The 22,971-nt window shown below is 39.4% G+C and overlaps 1 protein-coding gene across 7 annotated transcripts in view; it reads right to left on the reverse strand.

Annotated features, from left to right (window-relative positions):
• RALGDS (ral guanine nucleotide dissociation stimulator) overlaps positions 1-22,971 on the reverse strand; it is a 217,691-nt gene that overhangs the window by 111,605 nt on the left and 83,115 nt on the right. Inside the window, exon 1 of one of the 7 annotated variants that reach the window (XM_072429983.1) lies at positions 19,508-19,654. The exons of 5 other annotated variants lie outside the window; for them this stretch is intronic. In XM_072429983.1, coding sequence (XP_072286084.1) covers positions 19,508-19,510 — 3 coding nt within the window. In that variant the 5' untranslated portion in view covers positions 19,511-19,654. Of the gene's footprint in view, positions 1-17,187; positions 17,352-19,507; positions 19,655-22,971 lie in introns of those variants that run through there. One more of the 7 variants, XM_072429985.1, reaches the window with a different exon arrangement.

The raw sequence follows: 22,971 nt of genomic DNA on the forward strand, positions 1-22,971 counted from the left end.
ACTGCGCAAGTGCTAATTGCAAGTGAATTTCTATCACCTGTGCGCTTAAATTTGAGCATATATAAGGGTGTGGTTTAACTTGCTTTTTCCTTTTGTCTTTTTTTTTCTTGGAGGGGCTGTTGTTTTGTGTGTTATCCTAATAATCTATGTTGCTGCATTTGATACTTTGTTTACCCTTTTTTTTTTACTTTGTTTGTTACTTTGTTTTTTTACTTTTACTTTTAAAGTCAATTTTGCAATTCTGAAGTCAATGTTAATGCTATGTTATTGTGTTTGTGGCCATATTGTTTGATTGCAAAATTCTGCCTTTATTACCACTTTTCAATGTTTGTCCTGCATAAATATTTTCGAATCCAGTTTTCCACCCTTGATAGGCCAAAATTGCATATTGGTTTGGTAAGCATGTTTTGAATGCAATATTTGTTGGGCCATTTTTGAACTATTTTGGCTTTAAATGGAAGTGTGGGTTTATATGTGTTTTGTTTGTTCTTTTTAGATTTTTTTTCATTTAGTGTAAATTTTAGTGATTTTTTTTGTTTTGTTTTGATGTGTTTTTATATTTTATTGTGACCTTTTAGCAATGATTCTTTTGAATAAAGTTGTTTGTAAAATGTTGTTTTATGGGGGTTTATTGTTACGCGATCTCCTTTCCAATCTCCCAGGCACACCGATTTTTTTTTTAAGCTGTTCCTTTCCCTGAATTATTTGTAAGGCTAAAAACAGCACAATTGTCTTGTTAAAACTCAGTTGTTTGATGCGCATAGTTGTGCGCCAAACTTCAGGAGCGTGTGTAGCTCATAGTTGTGCGCCACGGTGGACCCGCTTTGTGCGCCTGAACTGTTTTATCAGTTGAAAAATGCACCACACTTTTGCACAGTCTTCATTCAGGTAAGTTTGTATTTTTTGTGTATATTGCTTGTTTTGCTTCATATGCACTCATGTATGTATAGACATAAGTGCACATAAAGCAAAACATGTATGTATGCATTTAGATGTGTGTACATACACATAGAAAAGAGAAATTATAAGAAGAAATAGGCAAAAAGGGCTTTTTGGACCATATTGCTTCACATTGAAAGGATTGCCTATTCTTCTCATATTCTTCTGATATCATGGGCTTGGCTACAAGCAACATTCATGGAGGATATTGCTTCTGGTTAAAAGAAGGAATCCACCTTTATGTGCTTCCACTACCAAGCTGAGGTGAGTAAGTCAATATATATAGTGAGCCAAAATCTAAAATGCCACTCAAACCTGCAACAACACCCTGAAGGGATGGAAAAGCAAGAAAATAGTTGGCACAAAGTGGACTTGGCCTTGAAAGTTTGATATACTAGTACTATTTGTTTTGTGTAAACACCTGAATAATGCATACACTCCAGTATTTATGAGCATGAAGTTAAGCAACAACGCATCTTTTCATTTCTAAAAGTGCAGGACCCTGCTTGTGAGCTTGGCAATCAATGAGCGTTGATGTTGTGCTTGGCAACCTGGACCTCCTTCTATTACCATCAGGTGTGTTAGAATGAGTATGCAACTCAGCTGGACAACTAATTCACAACCAGTTTGGACAGCAAGTGGAAATGTGTTTGTATACAATAGTGCTAAGATCAGGCAGCACAGCACAATGACAACAAACTTGTAACACAACTACAAATGAACAGAGGAATTGTGTGGGGGCAAATCAACATGAGTGCAAATGTCAGACTATTAAAAAAAAGAAATAAAATAATGACAATTTTTTTCAGAAAAGGACTATGTACATAATACATTCAAATACCAATATGTGACAATGGGACAAAAGCAACGAGGGGCGTGCGTACGTGCATTTCATTGATGAATCGGTAATTGTGTTGACTAAGTTTTATATTGTTATGCTAAATATGAAGCAATCAAATAATACATAAATCAAAACAAATATCTCTAATATTGTTCATTTTGTGACTCATATCCAAGCATTCCAAATAATTGGAACTACAATTCTGAACGAGCATCCCAATTAGAGGTGTATTTGCCATTATATGGGACATAGTCTCCATATAAGATCAAAAATAAAGGAGGTTACCCATGACAGTCTGTACTTGACATACGTTCTTTATATGAAAATCTGCTCATTCAGCTGTATGAATGAAGATGGTGAGATGACATCATCCTACCATTCAAGACCCCCCTCCCTTTTAGGCGCTAATAAGAATAAATCTCTTTGAGATGTGATGTTTGCTGCCAGGAATGCTAATCAGCACAGTCATACTATCACTTTCACCTCCAATGCCTCACTGCCAGGAAGAAGAGGCCTCAGTAACAGATATCCAATGTTGGTTTGAAAACATACTGACTGAATAATATAAGCCTGTACTACTTATATACATAGAAGAAGACTAACATTTCTAACGTTGTATAAGATCTGTCTCAAGAACAAAATTTAGCTTTGGTATATGGCTAACGTAAGGCCTACGTGATTGCTGACAGCAAGCTTGGTGAAATTATGATAGAATTCACTGATGCAATTGAAGTATTCAGACCATGGCTTGTCTCTATGTCCTTAATAAAAGGATATACTTGAGTAGTTTTTCAAGAGAACACAGATTCAGCTGAAAAATGTCTAAGAGTAGAGGAAGTAAAGATAAATCTCCTCGGAAATAAATCACCTGGATGCTGACAAAAAATAGGTTTTACCATTTTCCTACTCTATTCTAAACAGAAAAAAACGTTTTGACCTTTAGTAGGCTTTGAGGTGGAACTCAGACCAGCTTTCCTACCCACTATTTGGCCTTCCAATTATTTAATGTGTTAAAAAGATTCAAAAACGAATTTTAAATCCCTATTTACATATTTGTGTGGTTCTTAATCCTGAGTCATCTTTACAGAAGAGAAAGTAGGATTCTTCAAGTGCCTATGACACTGCCAGAATGATGTGAACATTTTTATTGCCTGTCCAGCAGCAAGGTTGCTTTGATTTCCTAAAGTGGGACAGCAGCAAGACTAGATGGTGGCAAGTCCATACTGGTTGTCCCTCATTAAAGAAGTTCTTCAGAGGGTCACATGATGGTAGAATAAGGCAATTAATTCTTATTTTTTTGAATTGGGTGGGAGGAAAGGATGGGCAGTCAATGCTGCCCAGAGATGGGCTGTAAGTTATAGTGATTTTGAATTACCTGGTGTAGGGCCTGGTCAGTACCAGTATTCCCCAGATACAAGTCCCCAGTCTAACGCCGCAGTTTTTACATTAAGCAGCCCCTGCTCAGCTTTGGAAAACTGGTTGCATCTCACAGCACTCGGTTGCCCCCAGGACTTAGTGCGCGAGGAATGGTGTCTGGAGATCAGAAGCTTACAATTACAGAGTACAGAACTATCAGGAAATCCAAAAACAAGCTGAAGTCAAAACACAGGAAATCAGTCCACCAAGCGAGGTACAAAAGGAAGGGCACAAAGTCAGAGTCACAAGCAAAGATCAGTCCAGGAAGAGTTCAAATGGAATGTCAGGAACAGGCACAGGTCAGTAACAGATAAATACTCAAAATCACTCCAGCACAGGTAAGTCCAATAAATGCTTTAACAGGCACAGATGACTGGAAGCAGAGAGGCTATAAAGCCCCAGCAGCCAATGACAGAATAGGATACAAGGAACCACTCTGCTAATCAACTGCATACAGCTCAATTCCATTCAGCTGTGCAGCCTCCTAGCTGCTGATTTTAATAACGAGACATGGAAGGTGTTTACAACTCCTAACAGAACGAGGCAGGGTTACCCTATAAGTCACTATATTTATTTTCTCAGCAATAGGGTATGGGCCAATGAGTTTTGTTCCAAGCTTGGCAGAGGGCTGGCCAAGGGAAATATTCTGAGTAGACCCAAACTAAATCCCCTGGAGCTAATTCTGGCTCTTTGGATGAACGCCAAAATTGTGAAACAAACTGCACACCTCTATCAGTGACTACATTGTCTGCGATACCATGCAAATGGAAAATATTCTCAATGAACAGTTGCGATAATTCCTCCGCTGTGGGCAATTTGTGAAGGGGTACAAAGTGTGCCATTTTACTAACCAGTCCACCACCACCCAAACCACCGTGCATCCTCTGGACACGGGTAGATCCACAATGAAATCCATCACTATATGAGACCAGGATTTGTTAGGGACCGGCAGCGGCTGAAGGGACCCTGCTGGGGCTAAGCGAGGAGTCTTACTACACATGGTGCAAGCCTTTACAAATGCCCTCAGGAAGGGACGGCCACCACACATGGCGTGTCAGTAGCGCCAATGTCTTTTTTCTCCCGGGTGTCCAGTAACCTTGGATTCATGAAACTGTTGGACGACCTGCAGGCATAGAGGCAGTTGCACATATAATCGGCCCGGGGGTTTGCCTGGAGGTGAGTCGGACTGGTGAGGCTCTAAAAGGACCCATAAATCAGTGGGGAGCTGAGTGGTAGATAGTACCCCGAGCACACAGTGAGAGGGAAGGATAGATTCAGGCATATATTCTGTGCGGGAGTCTGCTTCAGGGAAACTAAGCAATAAAGCATCAGCTTTAACATTTTTAGACCCACGTCTGTATGTAATGATAAATTAAACGTGAAAAAAATAACGCCCAACGTGCTTGTCAGGAATTTAATCTTTTGGCTCCATGTATTCCAGATTTTTGTGGTCTGTAAAAACAGTCACTGGATGTTCTGCCCCTTCCAAGCAATGTCTCCACTTCTCAAAGGCTAACTTGATTGCCAAGAGTTCTTGATTCCTAATATCATAGTTCTGGTCTGCAGAAGAAAACTTTTGGGAAAAGAAACTTCAGGAAAAGGCCTGACAGTGCTTAACAGAGGAACCCCAGGAAATCTCAACATACAATAATATGCGACGCTGAAGTCCCCCACCTTCCTTTCATGGGCAGGATCGCACAAAATTACCAGATTTCCTGCAGTACAGATGCAGTGATTCATTTTTCCTCTTTGACCTCTCTGTGGCTGACAGCTTTGAAGGGCCCAATTGCATGAGGCTCCTCGACCAGAGAGGAAAGTGAACTCAGTGCCGAGACAGCCAGGCCCTTGACAGAAGCAGTTGGTGCACTTTCTCCAAACTGCGCTCGCGAATTCTGCAATCCATCCTAATGGTTACCATAATCATTTCAACCAGAGTCTCTGGCATGGGATAGTTGACCAGGATGTCCTTGATGGTATTAGATACCCCCCAACGGAATTGACTCTTGAGCGCAGGATTATTCCATTGGGAAATGACAGCCCAGTGGCGGAACTCTGCACCGTAATCCTCTGCCCATCTGTGACCTTGTCGGATACTTTGCAGTTTAGTTTCAGCAGTAGAAGTCAGGTCTTGGTCCGCATACAAGCTTCCCATGACTTAGAAAAAATTATCCACAGAGGAGAAGGCAGGGTCTCCTTGTAGCAAGTTAAAAGCCCATGTCTGGGAATCTCCCTGGGGAAAGTATATGACCAGGCCAGATCTTTGAGTCTCTGTGCCTGATGAGAGTAGTCGCAGCTGCAAATACAATTTACAATTACTGCATGAAATTCTCAAACCTGTGGCACTCACCACAAAATTTCTCAGGTAAAGGAACCTTGGGTTAAGCAGGGGTGGCAGCTGCCACAGCAGGAGCGAAGTTTTGTCCCTGATCTTCCTGCATGGCTACTCGCTGTGCCAGTTGGTTCGCTGCACCCGTCAGGAGCCTGACTTGCTCCTGTAAATCCTCCATGATTATAAAAGATGTTATTTTTGTGTTTTTTGGCCTGTTATAATGTAAGGCCTGGTCAGTACCAGTATTCCCCAGACACAGGTCCCCCAATCTAATGTCGCAGTCTTCACCTATAGCAGCCCCCGCTCAGCCTCAGGGGACTGGTTGCGTCTCACAGCACTCGGTTGCCCCCAGGACTTAGTGCACATGGGATGGTGTCTGGAGATAGGCCGGCAGCCGACCAGGAGCCCACAAATATAGAGTACAGAATTATCAGGAAATCCAAAAACAAGCCAAAGTCAAAACACAGGAAATCGAACTTCCGTTTCCGGGCACCTCATGTGAAGCAGAAGGACACAGAGGCTCCTGCATACCCCAGTGAAAAACAGCTTAAAACTCAGCGGAGCACTCCCATAAGCCACCAAACAACACCACATGCGGATAGACAAGTATTTGGGGAAGTCAGCGTCTAAAAGAGCGGTGGCTCACACGGGTAAGCAAGACACCCGGAGGGTGAGTGGAGCTAAAATACAGACAGAGAAAGAGTCTAGGCTAACAAGCAGTCAATCCCCTAACACTACAGACGAGGATATCATATTAATGCCTGACTGTTCCAAAATAGCAGATGCAGTAGCGGCCATTTTAACTCCAACGCTGCAGGAAACAATAGATAAAGCTATTGGAAAAGGAATATAGTCTTTGAGGCAAGATGTAAAAGCTCAATCTACACGAATTACCTCAGCAGAAGCACATATATCAGTATTAGAGGATGATTTAAATCCAGTGAAAGTTAAATTGGCAGCAATAGAATCAAAGCATGCTAATATGGTGTTGAAACTTGATGATATGGATAATAAAGCTAGACGGAATAATCTAGGAAACATAGGTCCACCAGAAAGTCTCAAGCCAAGCCAACTACAAGAAATCTGAAAATGTTATCCCTGATTTATTAGGCAGGTGTGCAAAGTAGAATGGGCACATTGCCCCTGATTCATCATTGAAATCCGCGATCGCTGGAAGTGCGAAAGTACGCGCGGCCATCGATCGCGGATTACTGCGGTCCGGACTCGAGTATGCGCGTGAATGATTTTTTAGGGGAACAGTGACTTTCAATGCAAGATCGCCAGTAAAAAGCTGTCGGATAAGCGCGGCTCCGTGCGCGAGCTTTTTCAGTTGTTGGATAAGCGCGGCTCCGTGCGCGAGCTTTTTCAGTTGTTGAATAGCGCGATCGCGCACGATTCCGGATCGCTAATACAAATGCGCGACCGATAATCCGATTTTGCTTGATGAATCAGGGGCATTGATTTGAAATCAAAAAGGAGAAAGCAAATAGCAAATACCTGGATTATACAGAACGTTCTACAGTTATACAGAACCTTGATTATTCAAGCATATAGAGTTAAGCGAACTTTAACTATGGATGGACATTCCTTGATAATTTTTGCAGATTATTCAGTTGAAGTATCACGCAAACATAAAAGCTTCAGTACAATTTGTATGGGACTTCATAAACATGGGATCCGATTTACATTAGCATATCAGGCTACCTTGCACATTAAAGATCAACAAGGTCAGAATCATGTTTTTACACAAATAGAAGAAGCTACTGAATATATTAAAGCCTTAAAGCAGCCAAGCTTGGAATTAACGCAAGTTGAGTCGCAGAAAGATGCACTTCTTTTGCAAACCTCTAAAAAACCTATAGGAGTAGAGGCCAAACAACAAAGATCAACATATAGAAATACCTCACGCAAACAAACAGGACATAACCCAGAAAAAAAACATCTAAAATAGAGGGGGCAGTCCTGTTAGAAAAAAATTTGCAAATTTCATGTTATGCTGCTGAAGCATTTATAATGAATGGGAAAAGAAATATATTGGATAATTGAATATCAAAATTAATTTATAAATATTCAAATTAATATAAGTAAATGAAGACAAGTGGCATATTAGCTTTGTGATATTACATTTTGTAAATTGAGTGAATTTCTGCTCTCAATAACTTTTTCTATAAATGTTATAGCGAGTGTTCCAATATGTTTACAGGGTGGATTAAAGGGCTTTTTAAGGGTAGGAGCCTTAAATATGTAAAAGATGACGATTTTAATGGTGAATATTTCTATGAGGAAAAAAGGAAGTCCACTAGAAGGATTATGCATATATTTGTGTGTTATGTTACCTGTACTATTTGGGTTGTGTTTTATGTGTTTCTTAAGAGGTTGCATACTATTACTTAGGAAAAGTTTTCAAAATATATCAAAGATGGATATTTCTATTTAGGCACTGTAAGCATCTATTGTATTGGTTACATGAGAATAGGAGCAGATATTTATACAAAATATGAGAGAGTATAACACAGAAGATAGAATATGCATTGGGAGAAATTCATTTTATGAAAAAATTCTCATGGAATGTTAAGGCGCTAAGATCCCCACATAAAAGAATGGCTATATTGAGACACCTAAAAAAACTGTATGTTGATGTAGCATTATTACAAGAGACACACTTAGACGCTATAGATTTCCAAAGAATGAGAAAACTATGGGTGGGAGAAGTGTATGGGTCACCAGCTATTGGACAAAAAGCAGGAGTATTGATACTTATAAATAAACAGCTTAAATATACAAGGTTAGCATGCTCTGCAGATCAAGAAGATAGAATAGCCAGGCTAGTATTGGAATTAGCAGATAAAAATATTCTATCTATAATATATATGTCCCTAATGCTCCAACTATGCAGTTTTTTCAAGCAATATCTTCATGAGTATCACAGGATCGAAACACACATAAATTGCTTTAGGGCGATTTTAATATGGTCATGAATCTTAGAGAAGATAAAACACAAAAAAATCAGTAGGTAAGCCGCAGAGACAAACTTTTCCTGAATAGTAATGAAACAACATAAATAACAGATTTTGTACAATCTATGAGCTTACATGATGTATGGAGGGAGAGATACCCGATTAAAAAATAATATACATTTTATTCAAATGTACATGCCTCACAATCACAAATAGACTATTTCTTTTGTTACACATCATTATACTCCTTGATGGAATGGCCGGAAATTGGTACAGCGGTCATTTCAGACCATGCACCAATTTTGGTAGGATGTCATGGATATGGCACCTCAAGGTGAGGCATATTTATGGAGATTTCAAGCTGCGTGGAAAGATTTTAAGATAATGAGGAACATATATCTGAGCCGATTCTTTATTGGGAAGCAAATAAGGTATATATAAAGGGAAGGATCATGGCATATATGGCAAGGCTACAGAAAATTCTGAAAAAATTAACTTTTAATCCCACAATACAAAACCGCCAGGAATGGCATGAAATGAAAAGTGAGTTTGATAATTGTAGAGAAAGATATGAACAGTTTTAGTAATAAATCGGGCAAATTGTTGGCGAATTTAATTCGACCCCCTTTTAAACCAAAACAAATAGCTGCTTTGTATTTGATGGAGGGTAGAGTGACATCCCACCCAAAGGAGATAAATTCTTCCTTTGCCACATTTTAACAACAGTTGTATAAAGAAACACCCATAGATAATGAACAGGCAGAGGATTTTTTGGAAAAACTGAATTTACCTAGGTTGTCGGAAACCCAGAGGGAGATGTTAAATGCACCGATAACGTTAATGGAAATACATCCATCTGGTTTAGCAAATGGGAAGTCACACAGCCCAGATGGATATACAGCAGAATTCTATAAAATATTAAAGGATGACTGGCCCCCAGTTTGGTATGAGCTTTATAATAATATGTGGACACTGGGCAACTATTTCCACAAGGATAAAGAAGCCTAAATTAGAATGCTGCCAAAATAGGATAGAAATTCTATGTATATGGAATCATATAGGCCGATTTCATTGATAAACGTAGATGCAAAAATTTTGTCAAAAATCATGGCCAACAGGTTAGGTTCTATACTACCACAGTTGATATCTCCTTCCCAAGTGGGATTTGTGTGGGGACGCTCAGCAGTGACAAATATCCGGAAAGTAATGGCAGTTCCAGAAACTGCCAAAATACAACCAGATAATGATTTTGCAATCCTGGGGATCGATGCTGAAAAAGCATTCGATAATGTTAGTATACAATGGCTGTTTAAAGTCTTACAAAAAATGTCACCTTTGCGCTTTAGCTTAGTGTTAGAACCTTTAGTACGGGCGATTGAGACGGCACCTTAATTCCATGGAGTAAAGATAGGGACACAAGAAAAAAAAGCTGCGTAGTTTGCAGATGATATTGTGCTATTTACAGCTAAACCAGTCTCTGATAGAGGATATGTACAAGAATTGTTCCAGGCATTTAGTAAAATCTCAGGTTTGAAGATTAATATTGAAAAAAGTGAAATACTACCAATAAAATATAATACCAAAATAACCTGGGATATAAATATTCCCTTTGCAATAGCAAAGTAAATATAACGTACCTAGGAATTAAAATCAGAAAACGCCCATCTTCTATATACCATCTAAACTACCCTCCTCTAATACAGAAAATTCCTAAAGAACTGGAATTGTAGGATAAGTTACCATTATCATTGTTTGGCAGGTGCCATTTAATAAAAATGGTTTCTTTTGCGAAATTGCTCTATCCTATGCAAACAATAACTTTGTTATTAAGACATAAAGATATACAAACGCTAGATAGGGCATTTAGCTGGTTCCTTTGGCAAGGTAAGAGAGCTAGAATATCGTTATCTAAACTGGGATTACCCAAAGAGGAGGGAGGGGTTAATTTCCCAGACAAAAGATTTTATAACTTAGCATGTCTTACACCGCATGTAGTAGATTGGTTAACAGATACATCTGGACATTCCAATGTAGATTTAGAAACGAATATGGTGTCACCATGCGATTTGAAAGCCTTATTACATTGCAAAGTAACTAAATTGCCAGACCACCTGAAACATAATTTGTTAATTAAACATACAATACTTACGTGGCGAGAAGTTAGGCGTAAAATGAGGTTACCCAAAGGTGTGTCCAGATATCTACCTATTAGTGGAGATCCAAATTTTAAATCAGGACACATGTGTAGGGCATTTCAAATATGGAAACAAAAAGGGTTATATTATTGGCAGAATTTATTAGATGATGAAATGGACCAGATGTTGACCCCTCAAGCTCTTAAAGAGAAATGTAATTTGACAGCTGGGTCCACCCATGCATTATACTATCTGCAAGTAGTATCTTACTATAGAACATTGATAATCCATATTCCCATGTAAATCCAATGCAGAGAAATGCTTTTGAGAACCTACTTACTTTATCTCCTTTATCGATATCAAGTTTTTATCAAAATTATCAAGGAAACTTTATTAGGTTTTTGTCCCAAACCAATGTGAGACAATGACAAAGAGATTTCTTGAACAAAGAGTTAGTAGATCAAATCCTAGAAGGTTATCTGACAGTACGGAAATATATGAATAATGAAAATTGCGAGAGAGACTCAATTTAAAATAATGCATAGAGCATACAAAGTTATTAGAAAAAAAGAAAATGATGGACCGGGAAGAAACCTATCTATATGCCCAAAATATAGTGAAACACACGCTACATTGACACACTATTTATGGAATTGTCCAGTGATTTAAACATTTTGGGAAGAAGTAACAAAATTTGTAAATGAAACCACGGATCAATCGTTAGTGATGAATCCTATTTTGGGTGTATTTGGGTATGTTCACTTACTGAGGATATAAAATATAAGGGTTGGATCACTATATGTTTATTGGCTGCCAGGAGAGTTATTCTTATGGAATAAATTAATCCAGGAGCACCCACTATGCAAGGGTTAATCACAATGTTGAAAACAGTTTTTGATTTGAAAAATTTGAAGCAGAAAGAGCGGAAAATGCACAAATTACTTGTTTTTTTTAAAGTGTGGGATAAGATTAAATAGAAAGTATTAAATGGTCAAGAAAGAAGAAGAATATATGACAGGTTTTGTAAGGAGTATAATTTTGCTGAGTTTTGAATTTAAGTTGTTTTTGTGTTTTTTCTTTATTTTGCAGATAATGGAGTTGTGTTGAAACTAGTTATATCCTCCTCATCAGTAGGTCAATATTTGCTCCATCCTAAAGCTACGTACACACTTCCAATTATTATCGTTGGAAAACGAACGACGAACGATCCTGCATGATATCTACGAACGATCGTATAGCACCGATCCTGTACATACAGATAACGACACGATCGTTCGTAGATATTGTACACACAATAGTTCGTCGGCGTCGTTGGTTACTTTTTTTACGAACGATTTTTGCCCAATCGATCGTTCGTCGTTCGTTTTGAACAATAAAAATTGGAAGTGTGTACGCACCTTTACCTTGAAGCTTCTTACCTTGAAACATCTTGCTCAGCTAAGTTGTTAATTAAGTTTCTTGTTAATGACTAACTATTAAGTGTCTTCCACCTGGTTGTCAGACTATATAAACTGTGATGTGATAATAAAGTTTTGAGACAGGATATAACTATATATGCTTAAGTTGCGTATTTGTTAATCACTGCTCCCAACACGTTGAACACAGAGGTCATGATAGAAAGGGAAATATTGGTCTGGGATCAATAGGAAATCGCCTTAACAGGTTTAGATATTCAGCCTGGGGTATCACACATGGGTTGTCTTAAAATGAATATTTGATATTTATTTTTTGTTTTTTAGTTTTAGTAAAAGTATTTGGGTAATGGTTTAAGGTTTCTCCTTGGAATGACTTTAGTCGGATTAATAATAACACATCTAAAAGGAAATGTAATGTATGATGTAATATTCATCTTTTTTAGAAAAAGAAAAATGTAAAGGGTAATGTTAACTTTGGAATCTGGAAATTGAAACATATTGTATGTGTTGTGAGTTTTGTTGTATTCTGTTTTCTATTTAAAAACGTAATAAAAATTATATATATATATATATATATATATATATATATATATATATATATTTAAAAAACACAGGAAATCAGTCCACCAAGCGAGGTAAGAGAAGGGCACAAACAGGGTCCGGGTCACAAGCAAAGGTCAGTCCAGGCATAGTTCCAATGAAATGTCAGGAACAGGCACAGGTCAGTAACAGAGAAACACTCAAAATCACTCCAGCACAGGTAAGTCCAGCAGACGCTATAACAGGCACAGATGACTTGAAGCAGAGAGGCTATAACGCCCATCAGCCAATGACAGCATGGGATACAAGGAACCACTCTGCTAATCAACTGCACAGAGCTCAATTCCATTCAGCTATGTAGCCTCAGTGCAGAAGATGCTGAGGGAAAAACCCCAGCTTCAGGGAAACTGGTATGCTTCAACCCTCAGAACACTGATCCTGGAACCCTGGTGCTACCGCAAGCGCAGCCACTGGAGGGAATGGGCTGCACGTGCCCTCCTGCGGTGGAGCATAGCTTGGGATCGTAGACCCAAAGAGTGCCTCCTAACACGCATCTTCTTAGCTCTCTTCATATTTGCAATGGCACAATCTTTGCACCTTCAAACAAAAATGATAAGGAAAGTTTTACTTTTCCATTGTTGGCCCTTTTTTTTGCTGGAAAACCTGATAGATATATCAGGCCAGTGGGTTGTATTTACAAAGTTTCCAGCAAACTATACCAAATGCCAATTAATTTTATTCCAAATGAACAGATGATCATATAAAAAGTAAAAAGGGTTAAACTTATGCTTTATAAATAGCCCAAGGTATTATCATGTTTGCATATTTTTTATACAAACATCTGATTATACAATAAAGTCTGTAGTAAGTCAAACAGCACACATCAGAGTAGAGTTGAGATGCAATATTTCAAGTCAGCATGATTGCAGAATCCTTAAAGGTTCATCTTTTCTGTAAACAATTCCTACAAAAAAAAAAACTAGAAGGACTACCATTGCTGACCTCCTGAAAATGCTACATGGCTGGCTGTCTCTGGCAGAGGAAACATTAAGCAAGTGAAAAATGAAATCTTGAAAACAAAACTTCTCAGTCGTATACTTATTTCAAGCCCTGTAACCATTTTCAGTGAATGCATATATTAATTTACTACTGTAATGTTTACCATTAAGTCATTTTTGATATAGCTTTCACATTTCTATATGATATTTTTATTGTAATAAATATATTTATTTTATAAGTTATAGATGGATAATTTAGATAAATATTAGATTTACCCACTAAAAGAAGAAATCAGTGACTCCTCTGCCTCTCTAAGGCTAATTTTGTGTGTGTGTTAAATTACATTGGTTTAATGCACGTTCAACTATGCTCCCAACCGTTCCTATTCAATTATACGGGATCAGTTGAAAACTATGTTATATACAAATTTGCATGCAGGTGTATTCACTTACCAGTGGTTCCTGAATGCACCCTTAAGCAGATAGCTGCTCCCAGAAGCTTGAATGAGGACGAATTCCAACTGTAGTGAGCTGTGGTTGTGCTGCAATTGTTGCTATTGAATTGGAGATGGCCCATATACACTCCTGTGGTGCAGTGACTGCACATCTAAAAGAGGTGCTACTACCTGTGGAGACAGGATACCTGCCACATAGGGCGAGCATTATTTTCAGGCACTCAATTGACACTCATAGGGCTCTATTTAAAAAACCTGAAATTTGTATGTTGAGGGGAGTTTTTTTTTTTTTGCGGAAGCAGTTTTTAAGTATGTAGGGCCCATGTATGACTCCAGGGTTCTCCCCAGCCCCTTTTAGCTGGGTGCACCACCCGGCACTTTTCTGCACCCATTCAGTTGTTTTTGGGCGGTTACTGAAGAGTTTGGTCACAATACAGGAACTGCCACCCACCTACAATTTCTTCCCACCCAGCCTAAAACATTTCTGGGTTGATCACTGGACTCCATTATTGTCCTGCTAGGGTGGTAGCTAAATTTCATTCCAGTTGGTTAAGCCATGCCTTCATGAAAGTGAGCTGGGAAGCCAGAAAACAATGGTTCAAATCAGGCAGAGCTAGTGAACTATTTGCCACTGAGGCCTTTAGCAAAGATTTGGAAATGTGGGTTGTTCAAAATAAATTTGGAGATTTCAGTGTATACTTCTTGAAAAAAGCTATGGAACAGGAAAATCATCCTCCTCTGAACACATTTGAAAAAATTAGAAGGTAAATGCTTATAACCAAGTTGATATGACCAGTGACATTTAGAGGAAGAGTATTTCAAATGTGCAATTTAAATTCTACTGGAGATATAAAAAAAGAATTTAAATTGAGTGGTACTAACAAAGAAAATGGTTATGTATTCATATACCAGTGTATTTTATTTATTGTATGATCTAGATTCAATATGTGACTGGGGAGAGGTAGCCTATATATTTTTTAAGCACACTGTTGATTGTCATATTGAATTGACCAACCTTGTGATGAGTTCTCTTTAAGGCCTCACTACTGGTGAAAAAAATGATGCTGTAATGTTGTTGATGTTGTATCCAACAGGTGAACTGATGGTTTTAAAACTACACAGAAGCACCAGCATCTAAAAATTATTCAGACAAGATGGCTACTCCATAGTCTATACTCCTCAAGCCACCAACATTCTTCTAGGCTGAGAAATCAAGACAGCTTCACGCCAACTAATACCTTAGTACAAAGAGACATTCAACAGTCTTTTTTACACAACAGTAGGTAACCTAGTTTTAAACGCTGTGAAATTAGGTAACATCTATTACTATGTTGTCAATCTTGAATCCAGGCTGGGGGGAGGGGGGATTCATGATTAGGTTTAGGATGTTGTTTTCAGCAGAACAGTAACACAGCTGGTTGTCTAAACCTGTTGGCATAGATTGCATGCTAAAGTTTTTATAGCTTCACGCATTAACAAATGTAATGCTCATTATGTTCAAACACCAACAATGAAAAACACTTGCAAACTTGGAATCCATAACCTGTATCGAGATAAAAAGGCCAGGTTAACACCCTTATAAAGCATGGTCCAATATATTCTTAAATGGGAGGGAGGAGGTCTGCAGGTAACAGGGTGAACATAGCAGTACAGTATTGCTAACTCAATAAAGGAAATTAGGAAAATTGGTATATTTATCAAAATAAAAGAGAGAAAATGATAGCTTTTTGCTAAGTACAATATTTATTAGGTTTACCAAAAAGGTGGAATTGGAATATAATTTCATCAGAACAAGTTGAACCAAAGCCTTGTTTGCATGCATGCAGAAACAAAAGCACTTGATGTGGTCTAAAAATAATAAAAAAACTCAAATCACAATGTTTCCCTTCAGCAGGATTTCACAACATCATTATTAATGCTGAGGTAGCGTGGATGAATCATGCCTTGCCCTGCATTTAGAGGCTGTGCATCAGATGACCAGTGGAATTTTTCCTGGCATTGAATAATGCATTTGCTCAATTTTTTTAAGATTTGTTTTTTTTTCGATTTGGCCTACCATTTGCTGAATGGATCTTGTGATTTCTAAGAAGGCAAAAGGGAGTAATGAAGACTCATTTCTTTATGACTCAGCTATTGCACTAATTTGCAGAAAACTGGCTTTCACAGGAATTTGGAATTATCTCCCAGTGGGCAAACTTTCCCCTTTTACTAAGCTTCTAAATAGGGGTAACCCACTTCAAGCCTAAATTATAGAGTTGTGTCAATAATGTCACTCATTGGATTAGTTTATCACTTGGGACTACTGGGACAAGTGGGATTCCAACAACTGGCATCCAATCTCCTCCAACCCACTTGTGTAATTTACCATTATATAAGTGGACAGTATATGATTTTTTTGAAAATGACCTCATATGCCTAATTATGTTTTTTCTTTATTTCTATTTGGGCCAATCTGCCCAGCAAATCGTGACAATGACATGGATTGGTTGAGAGAGCAGCTAGGGAAACAATTTAAAAACTGACACTTACTAAGCACATTAAAAAGCATGGGTAAAACCACCCAAAACAGAAATTTATGTGTTTGGTAGGTGCTAGAGCAGCCATTCTCAACCTTTTAACCCCTATGGAACCCGAGCCCTGTGTTGACAGTGTTGGCCAGAGTTACACATTTATAGACACCTAAAAACATCATGGTAGAGTCATGCAGTTGGGTCTACAAAGCCATGTTGGCCCCAGAACTATGCAGGCATAATATGGGAGCAAATGGGAGGTTATTCAGCCTGGTGAAGCCTCCGTGTCTTTCTTGACATTTAAATTTTTACAGTGTCAATGCTGAGAAATAATCATTTTGGCATTTCTGAGTTCCTGTGTGGTATGGATTGGCAAGACAGGTCACCAAACAGAGACACTGCAAAACAATGCCTTGTCATTAATCACAAAAAAAGATTAGCTACAGGGAGATAACCATACTTGCCTTTTGCTTGCATTTTTTGGATCCCAATTCAGAAATCATTTCCTCTTTAATTGTCTACATTTATAACAAAGTAACATTGATTTGTTTTTTTGCAATAGCTGCTCTTTATTTTGAATACTTCAATAATATTTTAAGATGTGTCCCCACTTAAAGCAAGACTAAACTCCAAAAAAAAAACTCACACTTACCTTTAATTCTGCAGATCCCTCAATCCCACCAGAGATTGTCCTCGATTGGGACCTGCAACGTCCTGGAATCCTCTATTGTCCCATTGTGGAAGAAGCGCCGGTGTCCTAACAAAAAAATTTACCTGTGAAAAATAACTGCCAGGGGGCGGATACCAGTGGGTGTGTACAATGACCTAATCGTCAGGATAGTTTCACTTTCACTTTGGGTATGAATGCAGCATGTCATCTACTGCAGCCTTACATCTCTCCCAGTACAAACCCCCAAATCTCCTGAACACTATGTCCTACCAACCTGAAATTTCCAGGGTACATAGGAGAATCTCATAGTTTGGAGTACCCCAAATCTCCACACCTTTAATAAATTACAAAATATGAGCGTCATAATTATAAAAAGTAGTGAAAATTGAACATCAGGGTTGCTGTTTAAAAAGTTAGTGTGTCTAGAAGCCCAAAATTAAACAAACAAATTAGGGACCCCTGGGACCACTTACATAGCAAGGAGGTGTGACCCTCAAATATATACCGACCAGTCAGAAAACTAGAAAATGCTCATAATACAGTACACTGTCCCCATCCTACTTTCAACCCCAATTTCCTAAAAAGGGTGCGGTACAGGTGAACAAAATCATTGGTGCAAGTGGGGGATACTTGTGGCTAACTCCCCCTAAAATTTCATCAATAGGCCATTGCCACAACAGGTGGAACCCTGCCCATAAAGAAAAACCACCCTGGTACACATTGCTGTAGGCTTCTATCACCTGAAGCCCAATTTCCCAGGAATGGTGCAGTGAAAGTGAACAAAATTGACAGGTGCAGGTGTTGGACACCTGTGGCTAACACCCCCCAAAATTTCATCAATTAGCCATCCCCAGAACAGGTGGAACTCCACCCATAAAAAAAAACTACCATGTTAAACATTGCTGTAGGCTTCCATAACCTGAAGCCCAATTTTCCATGAATGGTGCGTTGAAGGTTAACAAATTCATAGGTGCAAGTGTGGGATACTTGTGGCTAACACCCCCTAAAATGTCATCAATAGGCCATCGCCAGAACAGGTGGAACTCCACCCATAAAAAAAAACTACCATGGTACACATTGCTAGGGGCTTCCATCACCTGAACCCCAATTTTCCATGAACGGTGTGTTGCAGGTGAACAAATTCATAGGTGCAAGTGTGAGACACCTGTGGCTAACACGTGAGACACCTGTGGCTAACACCCTCTAAAATTTCATCAATAGGCCATCCCCAGAACAGGTGGAACTCTGCCCATAAAAAAAAACTACCATGTTACACATTGCTGCAGGCTTCCAGCACCTGAAGCCCAATTTCCCAGGAACAGTGCGGTGCAGGTGAACAAAATCATAGGTGCAAGTGGGGCGGAGTTCCACCTGTTTCGGAAGATTGAAAGATGAACGAAATTGTAGCCAATAGTCATTCCAAGAACATTCATAATTTGAGTAATATGACACCTAAAGTAGATCAACTTTACCAGAAAAAAAAAATTTAAGTTTTGTCCCTGGGATGGACAATGCCTGTTTTTCTAAAGATAACTTAGCTATCATATTTTTAGGATTCTGTGGAACCCTATGGTTCTTTCCAAGGGCTACCAAGGGTTCCTTGAGCTGATTAACCCCTCAAAGGATTGTAACTGCAAATTTCCAGAGCCAACACCATTTTTCAGCTTTCTTTTTAGCTGTCTGTAGTGTGGTATACTGACCACCACCAAAAGGGGAAATTCATACCACTTGCAACCAATTCAAAGTGCATTTTTCCTATTAATTATAACGAGGGGTTCCCAAACATCTGAAAAGTATATAATGGACCCGGAGAGATAAAAAGGTTGACAAAGGCTGATACACAACGGAAAGTTTCTGGTTTTACCATCTTCTAATGCCATTGTACCTGTATCTTTTAAGCAGATAGGGGACAGGAAGTTTATATTTACACAAAGAAAGATGTATTTGACTGATAAACTGGCCACAAGTCTGACAAGCCATGTTGAATTTCCCATTAAGCACAGCAGACTAATGTCTATAGGTGCCAAAAGCTTTTCTGCTACACATTTTTTTTTCAATTGTCTGTAGAAATACAATTGCCCTATATAAGCTAATGCAAACATTACCATAATATCCTAAAAAACAGTACAGCAAGAGAATGTTCTGTGTGAAAACTCATCTGAGTCACAAAGTGTTGCTTTGGGTGCCAAACGTTACATGCCTAAAGAGATGAAAATGAGTTTTTTTATGGAGCATTATAATTATCAGATGATTGCCACTTCTACAAGCTAGCCTTCAGTAAAATCAAAAAGCTGTTTCTTACCATCTTTGTTCCATGGACTTGAAGGCAGAAGGTCTCCAGAATTTTGTCTATGTAATGTCAGTACAGCTTGTCCTTTGTATGCAGTAGGAAGCCTTTTCTTGCTGCAGGTAGCATGCTCATACCTGGGCACCAATATTTCTCTACAATGCTTTACGCTGAATGCTCTGATTATCATGTTTGTACGTTCTACTGTCACCTCCTTCTTTCTCTTTTGCTTACTGCAAGTTCCCCCCACCTAATAAAGCGTCTACCGGCATGAAAGGGCAGTTCCCTTACCTGGGCGCAATTATTCACATACACTGCCTGATTCACTCAACAATAATCCAAGAAAATCCCTGAACATTTTATCAGGGGAAAGAAGGGATTTTATTCTTTCCCCATGGCTCTTTTCATTTACTGGGATGCCCAATAACTGTATTTTAAAGCAAGTCAGGGCAAAAATAATTAAAAAGAAATCATACAGGGCACAGGGGGAAGGAGAGACGGCCTTTCCTCTGTGGGTGTTCCGGCGGACCTTGTAAAAAGATTACTAGGATTACAGCATCTAATGTATACAATGCCGCAGAGTGTAGGATGGCATGTATAAACATGAGATGCATTAGGAGGCCAGACTGCAATCATGCTGTGAAGCAAACCTTGAATCATACCAACAAGGAAATGCTTTTATTTATAAGGAAGGGTGGATGCAATAGATGTAATCCAATGTACATTTACAGACAATAGACAATGGCTGGCCATGATCACTTGATCTGGTCGCTGGTACAATCGTTACACACATATGCTCATTTGAACCTGGTAAAGGTGTATGCTTATAGCTAATGCATACTTAAACCCACAAAAACAAATACCATATTTTGTAGATTGTTATACCTTGGATGTGGTGTGGGGGCGTAACTAGAAATCAGTGAGTCCCCTTTCCAAAGAGCTGGGGTGTAACACACCACAGCAGATAGTGGGAAGGTCTTAAAGAGTTATGGGTTATTAAAACCTAGGCCTACACCTCTCTGAGTAATAAGCATGTAATGAGCTGAATGCAGGGGTCAGGTGTATGTAACTTGCATCATGCAAGGGTCAGAAGTACACATAGCCGGTGTACAACACCCTCTATAATTAATTTCACCACCATTTTGTTATTGGAGTACAGCAGCACCCTCATTCACACAATCACCAACCCCTCAGCTAGCTGTTCCTATTGCTTTTACTGGCAAGAAGGCAGCAATGTTGAGGGGGATTGGCATGGTAGGCTCCAAGAGTCCTGTCTGATGTCACTGTTTAAATTGTCCACAGAGACAAATGTATGTGACTTTAGGATCAAGGCACCAAGTAACAGTGCCTGACACTTCAGCGATCACATTTGTTTATGTCCAACCCTTTTCCCCCACCACTGTGGGGGTTGCGAAGGTGGTAGTTATGCAAGTGGTGTGGTCGCTGCATTAGTTTTTTCTTTCATGTTTTTTTCTTAATTGTCACCTAGTAATTCTGTCAGGAACAAATGTTAAGTACTTACAGCACCAGGTACTCACCCTCCTGCACTAGAACAACAGAAACAACATAGGACTGTGGAACCCTGCTTCTCCTGTGCTCTGCATAACATATTGGGTGGTAGTTCTGTAGTTATTGAAGATAGCTGAGAACAATGTAATTTATAACAATCAGCACAAGTAGAGAGCACAGACATTTTTTAGCTTATGTGATTTCTGGGATAATCTACATATATTTGTTTACCCTTAACAAACAGATATATCACATTTAAAGACAGGAACATCAGTTAGAAGTTTTCTGTGTGGCAAGCAGTGTAAATCTCAAGACTGAATAGACAATACAAAAACAAATCAAGTAAAATACTTACCTTGTGTGTATTTCATCGTTATTTAGCTTCCTGCTGGAAGTTAAGCACTAAGGTGGAAATGTAATAAAATTATGGCATTGGGGGGCATGGCAAGCTCATGGCGGAGTGAGTCCCACTCCATCTGAGCTCCGTCCAGCCCAGGGGGAATCCACACTGTGTTAGCACCATCGGTGCCTCTACAATGCCACAAATGGACCAAAAAAGAAGGGGAGCCAGAAAGGGAAGGCTGTGGGTGGCGAAAGAGCAGGGAACAGACTGGCCGGGTTCTTTGGTACAGGTGTTGGGATGGATCCGACAAGGCCACAATTAATTCCACTGGCAGACCAAGCTTCCCAGGCTTCTTATTTGGAGGAATGACCCTCCTTTTCTGCTCGGGACCCTCCAGAATCCCCTGTAAAAAGCCCTTACATGCCAGGCTCCATGGAGGAATCCTCCACATCCAGTTCTCCTTTCCCAGGTGAGGAGGTTTGGGATTGGCAGGCCCATTTAAGGGCCCTACCAACTAGGCAAGATTTACCTGCTAGTATTAGTGGGATGGAGGCTATTTGTAAGTCTGATATTCAGGCTATTCAGAGATCCTTCCAACAGGTGACTAAAACCACCATAACACTACAATCAACATATGCAGAGCTTACTGCACAAGTGAGCTAGCATCTGCAGCATGGTCCATTTTTGCTAAGCTCCTGAATGTGCCCCCTGATTTGGACCTAGAGATAGATCATGTACAGAGAACCCTGGGACATGTAATTTGTAGGATCCACTTCTTCCGCACTAAGGAAGACATAATGAGGAAAGCCAGGGAAGCTGAATCCATGGAATATGCAGGGGCAAGCCTCCAACTCCTATCGGACCTCTCCAAATTCACACTAGATCTTAGCCGAACCCTTGGGCTGCTACTACAGATCTTGAAAGAAAGGAACATTCCTTACAGATGGGGATTTCCCTTCCATCTCATTATTCCGAAAGGTGGGAGGAACCATGTTTTTCGTCATCCAGCGGATCTCCCTCGACTTCTAGAAGATTTACACTTACCTCCAGTGGTGTTACCGGAATGGCCTTCCCCAATGCCTACCACATTCAGGGGTCCACATCAACCTCACTCTCCTTACTAATTGGAGACAGTTCCTGATCCACCTTCTAGTCAAAGATCCTTGGCAGAGGCCATGGCATCACAAAATCTCTAAAGTTTCTCCAAGCAGTCGGTGATAATTGCTATCCTATGTTTGTTTCTGGTTTTACCTCATTATTGAAGATGCCCGCCTATGGTTCTTTGTATTTTTTTGTTTATGGCTCAGCTGATAGCCTCCTGTTTTTGAAGTGCAGACTGACCTCTGCAGGACTCTACTATGGGTTATACTAATTTTTTTTACTTCATTGGCCCACTTTCCCGTGTATTTACCTTTTCTACTATGCACAGTCCAGACTGCCAATATAAGTGCGATTTCCCTGTTTTGAAGTAACCATGCAAATGTGAACAAGATGTTTGATTTTATAGTTTCCTATCAGATTCAATGGTGTATTTGGAGGGGCAGGATCTCTGTTAGAGCTACGCCCTTTAGAGCTAAAGTGTCATCACTTCTATGTGCCTTTGGCCCTTTGACTGGGGCTCCTAAGG

This window comes from Pyxicephalus adspersus, chromosome Z (genome assembly GCF_032062135.1).
Source record: "Pyxicephalus adspersus chromosome Z, UCB_Pads_2.0, whole genome shotgun sequence".
Classification (NCBI taxonomy): Eukaryota; Metazoa; Chordata; class Amphibia; order Anura; family Pyxicephalidae; genus Pyxicephalus; species Pyxicephalus adspersus.